This window comes from Hermetia illucens, chromosome 1 (genome assembly GCF_905115235.1).
Source record: "Hermetia illucens chromosome 1, iHerIll2.2.curated.20191125, whole genome shotgun sequence".
Taxonomy (NCBI): domain Eukaryota; kingdom Metazoa; phylum Arthropoda; class Insecta; order Diptera; family Stratiomyidae; genus Hermetia; species Hermetia illucens.
Genome location: NC_051849.1, coordinates 168,911,825 through 168,925,501, shown reverse-complemented (window position 1 = coordinate 168,925,501; position 13,677 = coordinate 168,911,825). Strand labels below are relative to the sequence as shown.

Here is a 13,677-nt window from a genome sequence, read left to right as displayed (position 1 = left end):
GCCCCACAATCAAATGGATGGCGGACTCAGGGTTCCGTCATATCCCTAAAAAAATTCATAATACCAGACTAATATCGCTTTCTTAGATTTTGTTTCCAATTATGCGGCAACGGAGAGATCAGCACTGAATTTCGGTTGTCTTTATTAAGAAAGGTGCTGGCATAGCCCTTTTATTATTATTGTTAAGGGAAAGTCGCTCCGCGTCCTTGAAGAACTATTGTGCCCATTTTACTGGTTATAGTGTACCTGTTGATCATAGTATCTCAAGCAGGCCTGTAACCGTTAGGTTAGGTTAGCTGAAACTTCTGGAAGTGGGCAACATACTATCCCCACTTCCAGAAGTTTCAGCTTTGCATCTGGTATTAAGTGTTCTCCCAGATGTATCGACCTACTTTGCACGAGTGCCGGACACTGTCCCAGGACGTGCATAGAGGTTTCGTCCTCCTCCTCACAGAACCTGCAGGCAGTGTCCGTAGATATCCTTAGCTTCCCTAGGTGATAGTTCAGCCGATAATGACCAGTGAGAATTCCCACTATGATTCGGAGGTTCTTTTTGGTGAGGTTTAAGCAATCCTTTGTACGCATGGGTTCGTATCCCCCAATAAGCACCCTGGACTGCTCCATCTCTGGTAGGCCCGCCCAATATAGTTCCCTCAACCATTTCTCTTCGTTTCTTAGATTCATAGCCATGAAACCGTTTCCGACTCCACAGAAGGATTCTGGCTCGTGTAAAGGCATCCCTGCTCCCTTCTTGGCTAGTTCATCCGCTGCCTCATTGCCTTCCAACCCAGCATGGCCTGGAACCCAAAGTATCCAGACCTTGTTGGACGTGCCGAGTGTATTCAGTCTCTCAAGGCATTCCCATACTAGTTTAGAGTTCACCTGGGTGGACCTAAGTGCCTTGATCGCTGCTTGGCTATCGGTGAGAATAGCTATGTTCTGCCCCTGTAGTTCCTTTGCAGATTAAAGGAAACACATTTGTCTATGGCGTAAATTTCCGGCTGGAATATGCTAGTGTACCTGCTCATTGGCTCAAAGTACATTTTCCTTGGACCAATGACACCGCCACCAGCTCCCTCTGCTGTGAGGGATCCGTCCGTGTACCAAGTAATCAGTTGCTGGTTTAAGCCGTATGTCGCAGCCACGCTCTCCCAGTTTGCCTTGTTACTCCAACGTGTTTCAAACTTCTTATCGACGTGAAACCTCGTTGTCATGTTGTCCCTCGGTATCAGTAATTCGGGATACCCCCTAGAAAGGATATCAATCTTCCTTCGATTTAGGCAGCTCCTCGCCTCACTCATACTACCGGCCATTCTGAATATTGATCTCCTTGCCTGCATCTGTATGTGCAGATGGAGAGGGGTTAATCCCAGAAGGACCTCCAGGGATGCCGTTGGGCATGTCCTTATTGCCTCATAGCCCTTAAAAGCAGATTTAATTTAGGATTGCGCGCTTGAACAACATCGGATACCAAGTCAATACGAAATGTCTCAGGTCAAACTCATTAAGCAGGATTTTGGCTCTAATACAAAACATCTTTGATCGCAACTCAAAACAAGCGATACGGTTCACGGTGTCATTACTGGAATCATAGTTTCCACGATATAACTAACGAGTCGATGTCAACCTCCCCAACTTGTTTACCTTACCGCAGGATCCATGAAAGAACATGGGCCTTATCAGATGGGACGACATTCAAGCAGATTGACGAAATTATCATTGAGCAACGAGCAGCATCTAGCAGCCTTGACGTTCGTTAATACCACGGGCCAAATTGCGATGACGACCACAACCTTGTCAGAGCAAGATATTGATGCCAAATAATGCCAAGCCCGTCCCAGGTATCAGATTCGATATTGATAAGCTACAGAATCGAAATATGTCAGATCGTGAGAAAAACGAATCTCGCAGATGCCTGAACCGAGACTGAGAAGCTGATAGCATTGATGTCAAGTGGAGCTAGTTGAAAGTTCAATCAACACGGCTGCAGGGAAAACTGTTGGACGAGAACCTCTGCACAAAAGGAATAAATAGTTTGATGAAGAATGTTAGCAGACAATCGATTAAAAAACGCTGCATATAAATAATATCACGAGCGATGCACCAGAGCCAAACGAATCAAGTATGTGGAATTAAGACTACCACTGATATGATATATAGAAAGAAATCTGCAAATTGAACGATAGCTTTAAGGTACGACCGCCATACGCTATGGGACTATAAACTGCACTGCTTGCCAAAATTATATGGGTTTACAGTCATTTTCAGTTTTGGTTTATATCCACCTGTTAAAAATCCCAAAACATGTAGTTGTTTGCAGTTGACTTTCGCGTTAGTGCAGTTGTGTTGAATGTAGTGTCGCGTAGTGCAAATGAGGTCGCACCTTAAGAGGCAGAGGCAGCCCAGAACCATATTTTGCAGGGACGCAGTAGGGACTCTAAAAATCAACGGGTTTAATATTTCGAGGAGCTAGTCTATGACACTAACCAATCTTCGCACATTAAGGAGGTCATCCCGTGTAAAGGCCGTTTTTTTGGCTTTTTTTAGAAATTTTTTGCGAAGAATTGGGGAGAGATACAAGTACGATTTTTTCATGATAGATTTATTAATATCTTGAGCGTGCATGACATTTTTTCCAGCCCAATCGCATAGCTGATTATTGAAATACAGGACAATCTATTCACCCATCTCCAAGAAAGGTGTTTTTCTGCTGCCACGCTAGAGAGCGCTGTGATTGTCGTAAAGAAAAACAATAAAGGGCATTTTAACGCACAGACTTAACTATAGTCTGCAAACTAGGATTATTAAAAAATATTATATTAGAAGCTAAATTTTTGGTGCCGTGTTAAACTTTTTTTTGAATTTTGGGATTTTTTTACGGCTTCTTCAATGAATAAAAAAAAAACTACTGAATGAATCGCAATTATCCTAGTTTGCGGACCGTAGAAATATGTTCTGAATAAGTCGTGAACATTTCAAAGAATATGGTTGGATGGATTTTGCGCTATGGTGGCAGCCGATTTTCAACATGCAGTTTCGAGAAAGACGCATTTAAAAAGTAGAATGTGATTTTTAGCCATAAAACCTTAACTGACCATTAATCTGCTATACCTAGTCCATAAACTTTAGGTTTCTTGAAGAAACACATGTACAGTCTTGGCTTCAATTCTTGTCCTTTTAGCGAAGTCATTCGAACCGGTAAATACGAGCTATATTACGGCGATCGACATAAATCTAGCATGTGACTTATCATGTGTTTAACACTATAATTTCCGAACGACTCCGAATATCAAAAAATCACTTTGCCCATATATTCTACACTATATCTAGATACAATTGATGCCAAACAAAAAAATCGATTCCGCGGATCCGACACACGGGATGACTCCCTTAAAGGAGCAGAGGCCGTACAAGCACCTCCCCTGGAATATACACTCGAAAAGTCGAGGATGCACTAAAAGCGCTGAGAAACAATAAAGTGCCGAATGCCTACTGAGCTACTAAGGACAATGATGGCAAGAAAGTTTCATGACCTCATAAATACTATTTGGTTTGACAAACTTATGATGGAAAATGTATGCAGAAGTTCCATTTGCCCTATCTATAGAAAATATGAAAAACTCCGCTGCGAGAATTATAGAGGGGTATCATTGCTCATCATCATCAACGGCGCAACAACCGATATCCGGTCTAGCCCTGCCTTAATAAGGAACTCCAGACACCCCAGTTTTGCGCCGAGCTCCACCAATTCGATATCCCTAAAAGCTGTCTGGCGTCCTGACCCACGCCATCGCTCCATCTTAGGCAGGGTCTGCCTCGTCTTCTTTTTCTACCATAGATATTGCCCTTATAGACTTTCCGGGTGGGATCATCCTCATCCATACGGATTAAGCGACCCGCCCATCGTAACCTATTGAGCCGGATTTTATCCACAACCAGACGGTCATGGTATCGCTCATAGATTTCGTCATTGTGTAGGCTACGGAATTGTCCATCCTCATGTAGGGGGTCAAAAATTCTTCGGAGGATTCTTCTCTCGAACGCGGCCAAGAATTCGCAAGTTTTCTTGCTAAGAACCCAAGTCTCCGAGGAATACATGAGGACTGGCAAAATCATTGTCTTGTACAGTAAGAGCTTTGACCCTATGATGAGACGTTTCGAGCGGAACAGTTTTTGTAAGCTGAAATAGGCTCTGTTGGCTGCCAACGACCGCGCGCGGATTTCATCATCATAGCTGTTATCGGTTGTGATTTTCGACCCTAGACAGGAGAAATTATTAATCGTCTCAAAGTTGTAGTCTCCTATCTTTATTCTTTCCATTTGACCAGTCCGGTTTGATGTTGTCGGTTGGTTGGTTTTTGGTGCTGGCGTTGCCACCATATATTTTGTCTTGCCTTCATCGATGTGCAGCCCGAAATCTCGCGCCGCCTGCTCGATCTGGATGAAAGCAGTTTGTACGTCTCGGGTGGTTCTTCCCATGATGTCGATATCGTCAGCATAGGCCAGTAGTTGGGTGGACTGAAAGAGGATCGTACCTCTTGCATACACCTCAGCATTACGGATCACTTTCTCGAGGGCCAGGTTAAAGAGGACTCATGATAACGCATTCCCTTGTCGTAGATCGTTGTTGATGTTGAATGATCTTGAGAGTGATCCTGCTGCTTTTATCTGGCCTCGCACATTGGTCAGGGTCAGCCTAGTCAGTCTTGGGACACCGAATTCTCTAATGGCCGTGTATCATTGTTGCTGTCAAAAATAATCGAAAGAAGGGCGGAATCCTTCTCAAAAAATATTAGTGGCGAATACCAGGGATGATTTCAAGTCAACGATTGATCAGATATTCTTCGTGAAGCAGATACTGGAGAAGTGCTAGGAATATGACGTTGATGACCATAAAATTTTCGTTGACTTCAAACAAATATTATCTGAATTTGAAATTCCAGCGAACCTGATTAGAATTATCAAAATGACAATGAGTCAGTCTAGTGCTCAAGTAAAGACGCAAAAGCTATTAACAATAACATTATTTAACATTGCTCTGAAGTGCATAATCTAAAATATGACATGGATGATAAAAATATCATTGCACGATCGAAAGAGCGCGACGGAGAGTTTAGTTAAAATTGACGCAGTAACGAAAGAAGTTGGCTCAAAAATAAACAAAAACAAGGCCAAAATCCTGAGCAGGATTTAGCGACACAGTTGGTAAACTCAATATGTTAGTTAGGGTCGAGGAACCCCCTTTGAAATTCATATAGCAAGCAAGATGAAAGGCAGTCTTTGACATATTTCTCCAGAATTTTAGGCATGGAGCAAAGGAATTATATGAGTCGGTAGTTGCAAGCCAATGAAACACCGCAATTTTGTGCAAGGGAGTGTTACCTGCCTCCATCCCCTTGTTCGTTTACACTCAAAAAAAGTTTAGGAAGACCGTCAGAAACGCAGTAGCTATTAATATTAACACTGTTGATAATATGTAATATAATATGGTGAAATATTAGCAAATTTACCCTGAGAGGGATAGGAAGGCGGTATAGATGTAAAAACTGATGAGAAATAATTTGGGAGAAGCTCATATACAAAATTAAGGAAGAATGAAACCCAATCGTCAAATTTTATGTTGCCAACGGTTCTTTCAGTTATGCGTTTGTGGTGATTTGCGACGCGGGAAGACATTATGAACCGATCCGCTATTAATCAGTTGAATTTCTTACATCTTAGAGGGGAGAGAGATCTGCATTTTAGTCGAACGAAGGCAGAGGCCTTCTCTAATTATCGGTAAGTTTCCGAACGTGTTCGGATTGCTGAGTGATTAGAGGACAAGGATGTCGTACAAAAGAGCGTGGTTCAAATCTCCCTTATAGCAGTGGGATTTGTATCGTGATTGTTGCGCCAACGATTATTATTAAGTTTACGAACACACTATGTGGCCACTATCTTGTGGATGAGTTGATAAATTCTGTGTTCTTCCTTTTTTTACAAACTACGTCAGTTGAGATAGGATCTAATCCAGCCGAATGAAGAGTGGTCAACATCAACTGCACAAAAAGAAGTATTTGTAATAAAGTCGAAAAGAATGAGTAATAATCTGTCAATCGTCTCCTCGGCTTATATGGCTGAACTCCGCCAGAAGAGCTACACTTGATGTTCACAATCACAGTATAGAAGGCCAACCTGTTGATAGGCTGCGAAGCCAATGCAAGGCATATACTCACTCTGTTGTAGCTTAGAAATCAATGAAAGAGGTGAGTCTCTCTTAGAACTTATTATTAAAAAAACCTATCGATATGTAATAGGGCAGTGCACAAATTTTCCGTTTCTCCAGCTCGGAAATTTGTGACGGTTGGGAGAAGACCATTGATATCATCCCAATAACCCATGCGCCAATTCACAAAATTGGCACGGTAGACGAGCTGGAGTTAAGGTTCGTAGATCTGGAGAAGGCTTCACAGTCGCGTTCAAAGTTCCGTGCCCCGCTAAATACGGTAGAAAAAATTGCTATTGTGGTGAACTGAGGAAAACCTCAGGAAATTGAACAAGGAGGGTTTTCAACATCTGTTACAAACACAACTGTTGGCACCCCTACAAGGACAGCCTGACGAGATACAAATCCGCATCAAGACTGGCAGGAAGCCGAGTGACCCATTACAAAAATCTTTAAGATAAACTGGAGAATGGGGATGGTGGTAGAGACCTATATCGACTTGCCAAAAACCGAAACGAACGCCCACAGGACATCGAACACTTCTCTTGCGTTAATGACAAGAACGGTAATTTGCTTACCAACCGTCGAATTGCTGCGGATAGATGGTGAGAATATTTCGAGCAGATTTTAACTGAAAAATTTGCTCATCCTCCACTTCCACAATCATTGCCGACATTTGGAGCAGTTCCACTTGTCAGCGCAACTGAAGTCGAGGAAGTAATAAAAAGATTAAAATCACAAATGATCCACAGGCCTTACGACATCGCATCCGAGCTATGGAAAGCGAAGAGCTGGGACCCAGACTGTGGCTCAGTGAATTCTTTAATAGGGTTATCTAGGAGGGTAGAACACCATCTGACTGGTAAGAAAGTACATTTCCAATATGGAAAAAGAAAGGTAGTCCAGCAGAATGTTCAAATTACCGTCCGATCCGGTAACTTTCCCATACCATGAAGATTTTTGAACGCATTGTTGACAACCGTATTCACGAAATCGTTGAAACAACCGTGAAACAAGCCGCATTTGTCAAGAACTTGGCGCAATACACGGTGTGTGGTTACTCATTGAGAAACACCGTGGGAAGCATCACCGTCTTTACATTGCATTTCTGCATCTGGAGAAAGCGTTTGACCGTGTGCCACACGAACTCATCTACGACAACACTTAGTGCCAGAAGAACTCGTGCGCTGCGTTCAATTGCTCTACCACGATCCGAAAAGTAAAGTTCGCTTCGTGTCTCTGTTGGTGTTCATCAAGGAAGTGCCCTCTCACCACTCCTCTTTGTTCTTGTTATGGACACCGTCACACGGGACATCCAAGGTCCAGCGCCCTATACACTGCTTTATGCAGATGATATTTTTCTAGCATTTTATAGCAAAAATGATCTCGAGCAACGTCCAAAATAGGAATGATCGCCTTATGCAACACGGTCTCAGATTCAATCTGAATAAAACTGAATTTTTGACGACCGATCCCCATGAAACAGACACAATCACTGTTAGAGGCAGTGACCTGCTCAGAATTGAGCGATTCAAACATCTCGGGTCAATGCTATCAGCGAATGAAATTGCTTCACGCATTAACGCAAGCGGGATGAAGTGGCGTTCCACAACTGGAGTTCTTTGTGATCGACGTATCAACGAACGGCTCAAGTCTAAAATTTACGGCAATGTCGTCCGTCCTATCGCTCTCTATGGTTCTGAGTGTTGGCCGACTATAAAATACAATGAATGGCGTCTTGCTGTAATGGAGACGAAGATGTTGCATTGGATTAGTGGCGTGGCACGTTTTGATCACATCCGAAATGAGGATATCCGCGAACGATATGGGGTTGCATCGATCGTGGAAAAACTGTGAGAAAGGCGTCTTCACTTCACTGGTATGATCACGATCGCGCTAACGAGAATACTCTTGCCAAGATTGGTCTGAACATCGACGTCGATGGTAAACGACCAAAAGGCCGGCCGAAAAAAGGTGGCTTGATACGCTGAATGAGGATTTAAAAGCCTCGAGATTGCATCCAGATCAGACATTTGATAGGATAAAATGGCGAAACCGATCACGACAAGCCGACCTCGCTTGTGAATGGGACAAAAGCTGAAGAAAAAGATGATCAAGACTGGCGGTCATATCTGGGCTATTGCTAGAACATTGAAAGCTCCAGCGAATATGCAAGACTCAGTAAGATTCTGGCCAATGAACATAGGAGACCATCCTTTATTAAAAAATCGGAATCTTCTGGTGAGACCCTAGAGCACCTAGTTCAGCCGAACTTAAATGTGAGTCATGCCTTGCTTGGAAGGTATGCAGGCCCAGTCTAGTCGTGTGAGATTATTATCGATCCATGCTAAAAACCAGGGTAAACCAATCTGATCTCGAAGGTAGCCACTTGACCAGAGCTGTGAGCAGATGTACGCTTCAGGGTTGCGCCATCTTCTCGCTGCTCTGATTGATAGTGATGGACAATCCTACACGGAAACCCAAAGTTACGAAGCCACAAAAGGTGCCCAGGAATTAATGGATTTTACAAAAAGGAACCCGGCAACGAAAACGGACTACCGATTTGCGTATTTTCATGAACATGCAATCTCTGTACAGAAAAAGAGCTGTCAAGCAGCTTGCCGATACCCTGTTCCAATGTAGGCCTGATACGTTGCAAGAGATGAGTTGGACAGTAACCGGAAGAGAGAAGAGCCACTACACCATATATTATAGTGGTCATCCAGTAAACTATGTGCTCGGAATAGGTTTCCTAGTCAGCCAAAAAATGTTATTATCGCCTTTGAAAACATATGAACGGCTATGCACTATGCGTTTGCAAGGTAAATTTCGAAATATAAGTCTCATTAACGTCCATGCCCCTAAAGAGACGGAGAAGGGCACATTCTAAGAGGCAGTAGAACGAACCTTCAAAACTGACCCCAGATATCTTGAATCCCCTCTGACAATCAGGTCAGAGTGAACACTGAAGTTATCCATAACATAGTCCTTCGTAACACCTATAAGGAAGAAATTGATCCTGCAATAACCGCAGCTAACAGGTCCTGGAGATGAAGGTTCAACAAATTATCTTCATAACCACCTGAAGAACGTTATTATTGGTACGACCACAAACATACTTAGCCCCAGTCGGAACGACTGGTTCGACGATGAATGTAAACTAGCAGCAGAATGAAAAATTGCCGCATACAGGGCAATGCTGCACTCTCAATGAACGCGGGCACGCCCAGAGACCTACCACCAACTTCGTCGAGTCGAGACAACTTCACAGAAAGAAAAAGGAAGACTGGGAGAACCAACAAGTCTGTGAACTTGAAAAGTAGAGGGAGCAACGGCACCGGGCAAGTTAGCATGATGAAGCATTATACACCTCGGTGCTGATCCTGCTGAGACAAAGAGGGAAATCTAATTTCCGACAGGGAGATATTACGCAGTGCAGCAATTAACGAAGTATCACGTTGCTAACTACCAACTATAAGAGATTTTTTCCGCTATCTCGCTTTACAGGATAACCCCGTACGCCCAGAACACCATTGGCCCATACAAAAGATTTTTTTCTGTGGCAAACGTTAGAAAAACTGTTGGAATATGGCCACCAGTTGTACCATCTTTTCGTCGAATTCAAGGCCGCCTATGATAGCATAGCTAGGGTAAAACTGTACAGAAGACCTTGACCCTGACCAATGTGCGAGGCCAGATAAAAGTAGCAGGATCACTCTGAAGATCATTCAACATTAACAACGATCTAAGACAAGGGGATGCCCTGCCATGCGTCATCTTTACCCTGGCTCTGGAAATAGTGATCCGCGATGCAGATGTTAATGAAAGAGGCACCATCCTCTTGAAGGACACCCAACTATTGACCTACACTGATGATATTGACATTATGGGAACACATGCATATTAATGAAAGCAAAACGAAGTACATGGCACTGGCCAAGAAAGAACAATAAACATAGGAAACTGCAACTTTGAGATCGAAAATCACAACCGATAACATTTAGAACGATGAAATCCGCGCACGGTTGTTTACAGCCAACAGAGCCTATTCAGTTTACAAAAACTGTTCCGCTCGAAACATCTCACCATAGGGTCGAAGCACTCATTGTGTAAGACAATGATCTTGCCAGTCCTCATGTATTCGTCGAAAATCTGGGTTTTTAGCAAGAAAAATTGTGAACTCTTGGCCACGTTCTAGAGAAGAATCCCCCGAAGAGTTTTTGGCCCCCTACATGAGGATGGAGTATTCTGTAGCCCACATAACGACGAAATTTACGAGCGATGCCACGACCGCCTCATTGTGGATAAAATCCGACTCAATAGATTGCGGTGGGCGGGTCAGCTAGTTCGCATGGGTAAGGAAGATCCAGTCTATAAGGGCAATATATATGGTAGAAAAAGATGGAAAGATTGCGTAGGTCAGGACGTCAGGCAGCTTTTAGCAATATCAAATTGGTGGACCTCGGAATGGCCGGAATGTCTGAAGTTCTTTACTAATAATACTGATTATTGCGCTGTTGATGATGATGATAAATAAACAAAATCTCTTTCGTTCCGCCAATGTAAAGTATTTATATGTGATCCTGGATCCTAAGTTAAATTGGAAATTCAACATAGAACTGACGGTTAAAAACACAGGCCGAGCTCCACGAGCAACTTGCTGTGGACTTTCCAAACAGTATTCTTCATGATGGATCAAAGTTAGTCTGTGGAGTCGGTGCGAATACACACAATGTAGTCAAGTCGTACAATCTTCCAGGATCCGCCAATGTGTTCCAAACGTATTTACTGCCGATATTGGATGCCTGTCGATGGTTGGGCCAAATTTGAGCCCCTAGTGTAACATAGCATTCTGACCGACAACCAAGCGGCAATTGAAGTTTTGTACACATGATGCCATCTTCCAGGTTGGTGGGGCAGTGCAGGAACACTCTGAACGGCCTATGTGGCAGGGTCAAAATCAACCTCTTCTGGGCTCCCGATCATAGGAATATAGGGGCGAATTTATGAGCTGACGGACTGGCCAGGCGAGACTGCACTTGGCGGTCCCTCGGTAGGCATTCACCCTCCCGCTAGCGACTGCGAAATCTCACTACCTGCGCCAGAGAATTTGGCCCGAGGACATACGCATTCAAATGCATACAAAATTATAGTGGTCTGTACGGGTACTAACTTATAGGGACCATGTCGCAGGCTCAGTATACGATGCAATGCCGAAGCTGCGGACAAGGAGAAACCCCCAGTTACTTCCTTTGTGATTGCCCATCTTTATGTAGAGTCAAACCACGGACACTTATTTTTACCACAGCAGTCATGGTCTTAAGAGTTTGTGACATCACATCTGCGCACCCCAACGCTAATTTGGCTTCTCGGCCAATGACACCTACCTGTCAGTTGTCCGTCTGATATCGTCATGAATCTCTCTGGGCTTCAGAGAACACATTTCATTCGGTTCTGCGGTCTAAAAAGTCGTGTGATACGTCATCCAACCTACTTCGAGCTTAACCTGTTTACTTCAATAAGAACTCAATAAGGCAAGGGAAGACAAATGAAACCACACGCATGGAGTTCGGTAACTGACAGGAATCGGAAATGTGCAAAGAACTCAGATTCTGGAACTCACTCGGATCGAGCAGCCAATCTATTTCGCTAGGTACGCCGAATCTGGCAAGTAATGAATTTTGAAACCGATTGTCTGGGTAAGGGAGGGTAGTGGACCCACATAAGGTAGTAACGGAAAGGGTCGATAACCTCGAATTTGCAACGATGAAACCGAGGCAAGCCGCTTCTAAACTAAAAGTTGTCCCTCCCTTGGCTTCTACTTTCCAAATCATTCGAAACTTCTACGTGACAAAGTGCAGCCAATTGACAACCAATTTTGGTTTGGCTTCAATTCCCATTGGGGAGAATCGAAATTTGGAATTAGGAACGCGTAATTAGTGGGGCAAGGGGTCAACCCTATATCGATCCCGGACAGTAAACAAGAGTCAATTGACTGAAACTTGAGGCAGATCGCGACCAATTGGCCGCCGAAATAGAATGGAAAGTCACCCACGCATTCGCGACGTGCAGATTCGTTAAAAGTCCGCTCTCCAAACATTCGCAAGAAGTGTTCCTCGGGGACGAGGAGGCAAACAAAAAGAACATTTGGAGCAGACGCCGTCAGGCACGAGTGCTCTGACAGCCTCCCCCGCCCCGGGTTCGCTTCCACTGACAGATCCTGCTATTGCACAATCGCCCCAACTGCACGCCGCCCGTCTTCCCAAGTTCATGGACTGAATGTTCCATGAAATCTAGATCTCTTGAATATTTGATTCACGCCGATGACGCATTGAGGCAGGCGGACCCGGCACAAAGCGTGACACGCTGCAAAAACTGGTCGTCGGACCGGGGGAGCGAATGGCCTCCGCAGGCGGGCACCCGATTATTTTTACCCTCACGCGACCCGAGTCTTGAACCCGCACCGCCGCCGCCGGCGTGGCCGCGACGGGAAGACCTTGTCCGGCTTTTTTTCTGGCTGGCGTCCATTTTTTTGCTCAGCTTGTTTGATTTTTCTCGCCTACATCTGTCGTCGCCGCAGCCGCACTGACAAGCACTCGCACCGTGGTCGGCCCGCAGAATTCCCTCACACACAACTTTTTTCTCGGTTTACCTGAACGTCTTCATTTTTCAACTCGTCAATGAGGACGGCAATCGGATAAAGTGAGTCGTCGAGCGTTTTGTCACTCGCTGCCATCTTTCACGCTCAAGTTACAGCTGGAGAATTTTCGCTGGATGCGCCGCAGGTTCTTCGTTTCGTTGATTTTGTACCGATCGCCGCCGCCGCCCGCTTTTGGGATGGATGAGTGGCACACACGCAAATGGCCGCGAGAGTGTTTTCTTTTCAAGTTGAGATTTTCACTTGACTGAAACCGTTCGTGATTAATTTTGATTGTGGATTTTGTACGCGAATATGTTACGACACTTTTTACGTTCACAATCGAACGAAATTTTCACGGATTTATCGCGAATTTTCAGTTTGCAATAAACCCACCGAATTTTCACACAACTCGAACACAAATTCGACTTTTTAAGCTCACGAACGAGATTTTCTGATGATCCGATTGGTAGGCCTGAAGTTGTGATAATTGATAGACGGATTCTAGTTGCACGGTCCGCGTGGTGGCATCTAGCGGATAGTAGTGCAGAACTTTCAATTTAAAGCCCGGGAACTTGAATTTCAGTATCTACGTAAGAGCAACTGGGGCGATGAAATTTAAAGGAAGATTAAAATAAAAAACATGCAAGGCAAAGCAGCGTAAGAGGTAATCATGTGCTATGTTCAGAAACAACGGTTAAAAGAAAGATTTTCTCAAGTACACTAATTTGTTGATCGCTCGGAAAAATAGCGACTACATTGCCTGATATTTTACTGGTAGCAAAATAGCGGGGTTGCAAAATTCAAATCTTTTCCAACAGTCAGGCAGCGCTAT

General features: G+C 44.1%; 1 protein-coding gene across 2 annotated transcripts in view; it reads right to left on the bottom strand.

Moving 5' to 3' along the window:
* The window catches only part of LOC119647145 (serine/threonine-protein phosphatase PP2A 65 kDa regulatory subunit), a 28,520-nt gene extending 15,244 nt beyond the window's left edge, over positions 1–13,276 (bottom strand). Inside the window, exon 1 of one of the 2 annotated variants that reach the window (XM_038047939.1) lies at positions 12,858–13,276. In XM_038047939.1, the coding sequence (XP_037903867.1) occupies positions 12,858–12,941 (84 nt within the window). In that variant the 5' untranslated portion in view covers positions 12,942–13,276. The remainder of the gene's footprint in view (positions 1–12,857) is intronic. The other variant, XM_038047940.1, reaches the window with a different exon arrangement.
* Positions 13,277–13,677: the final 401 nt, after the last annotated feature.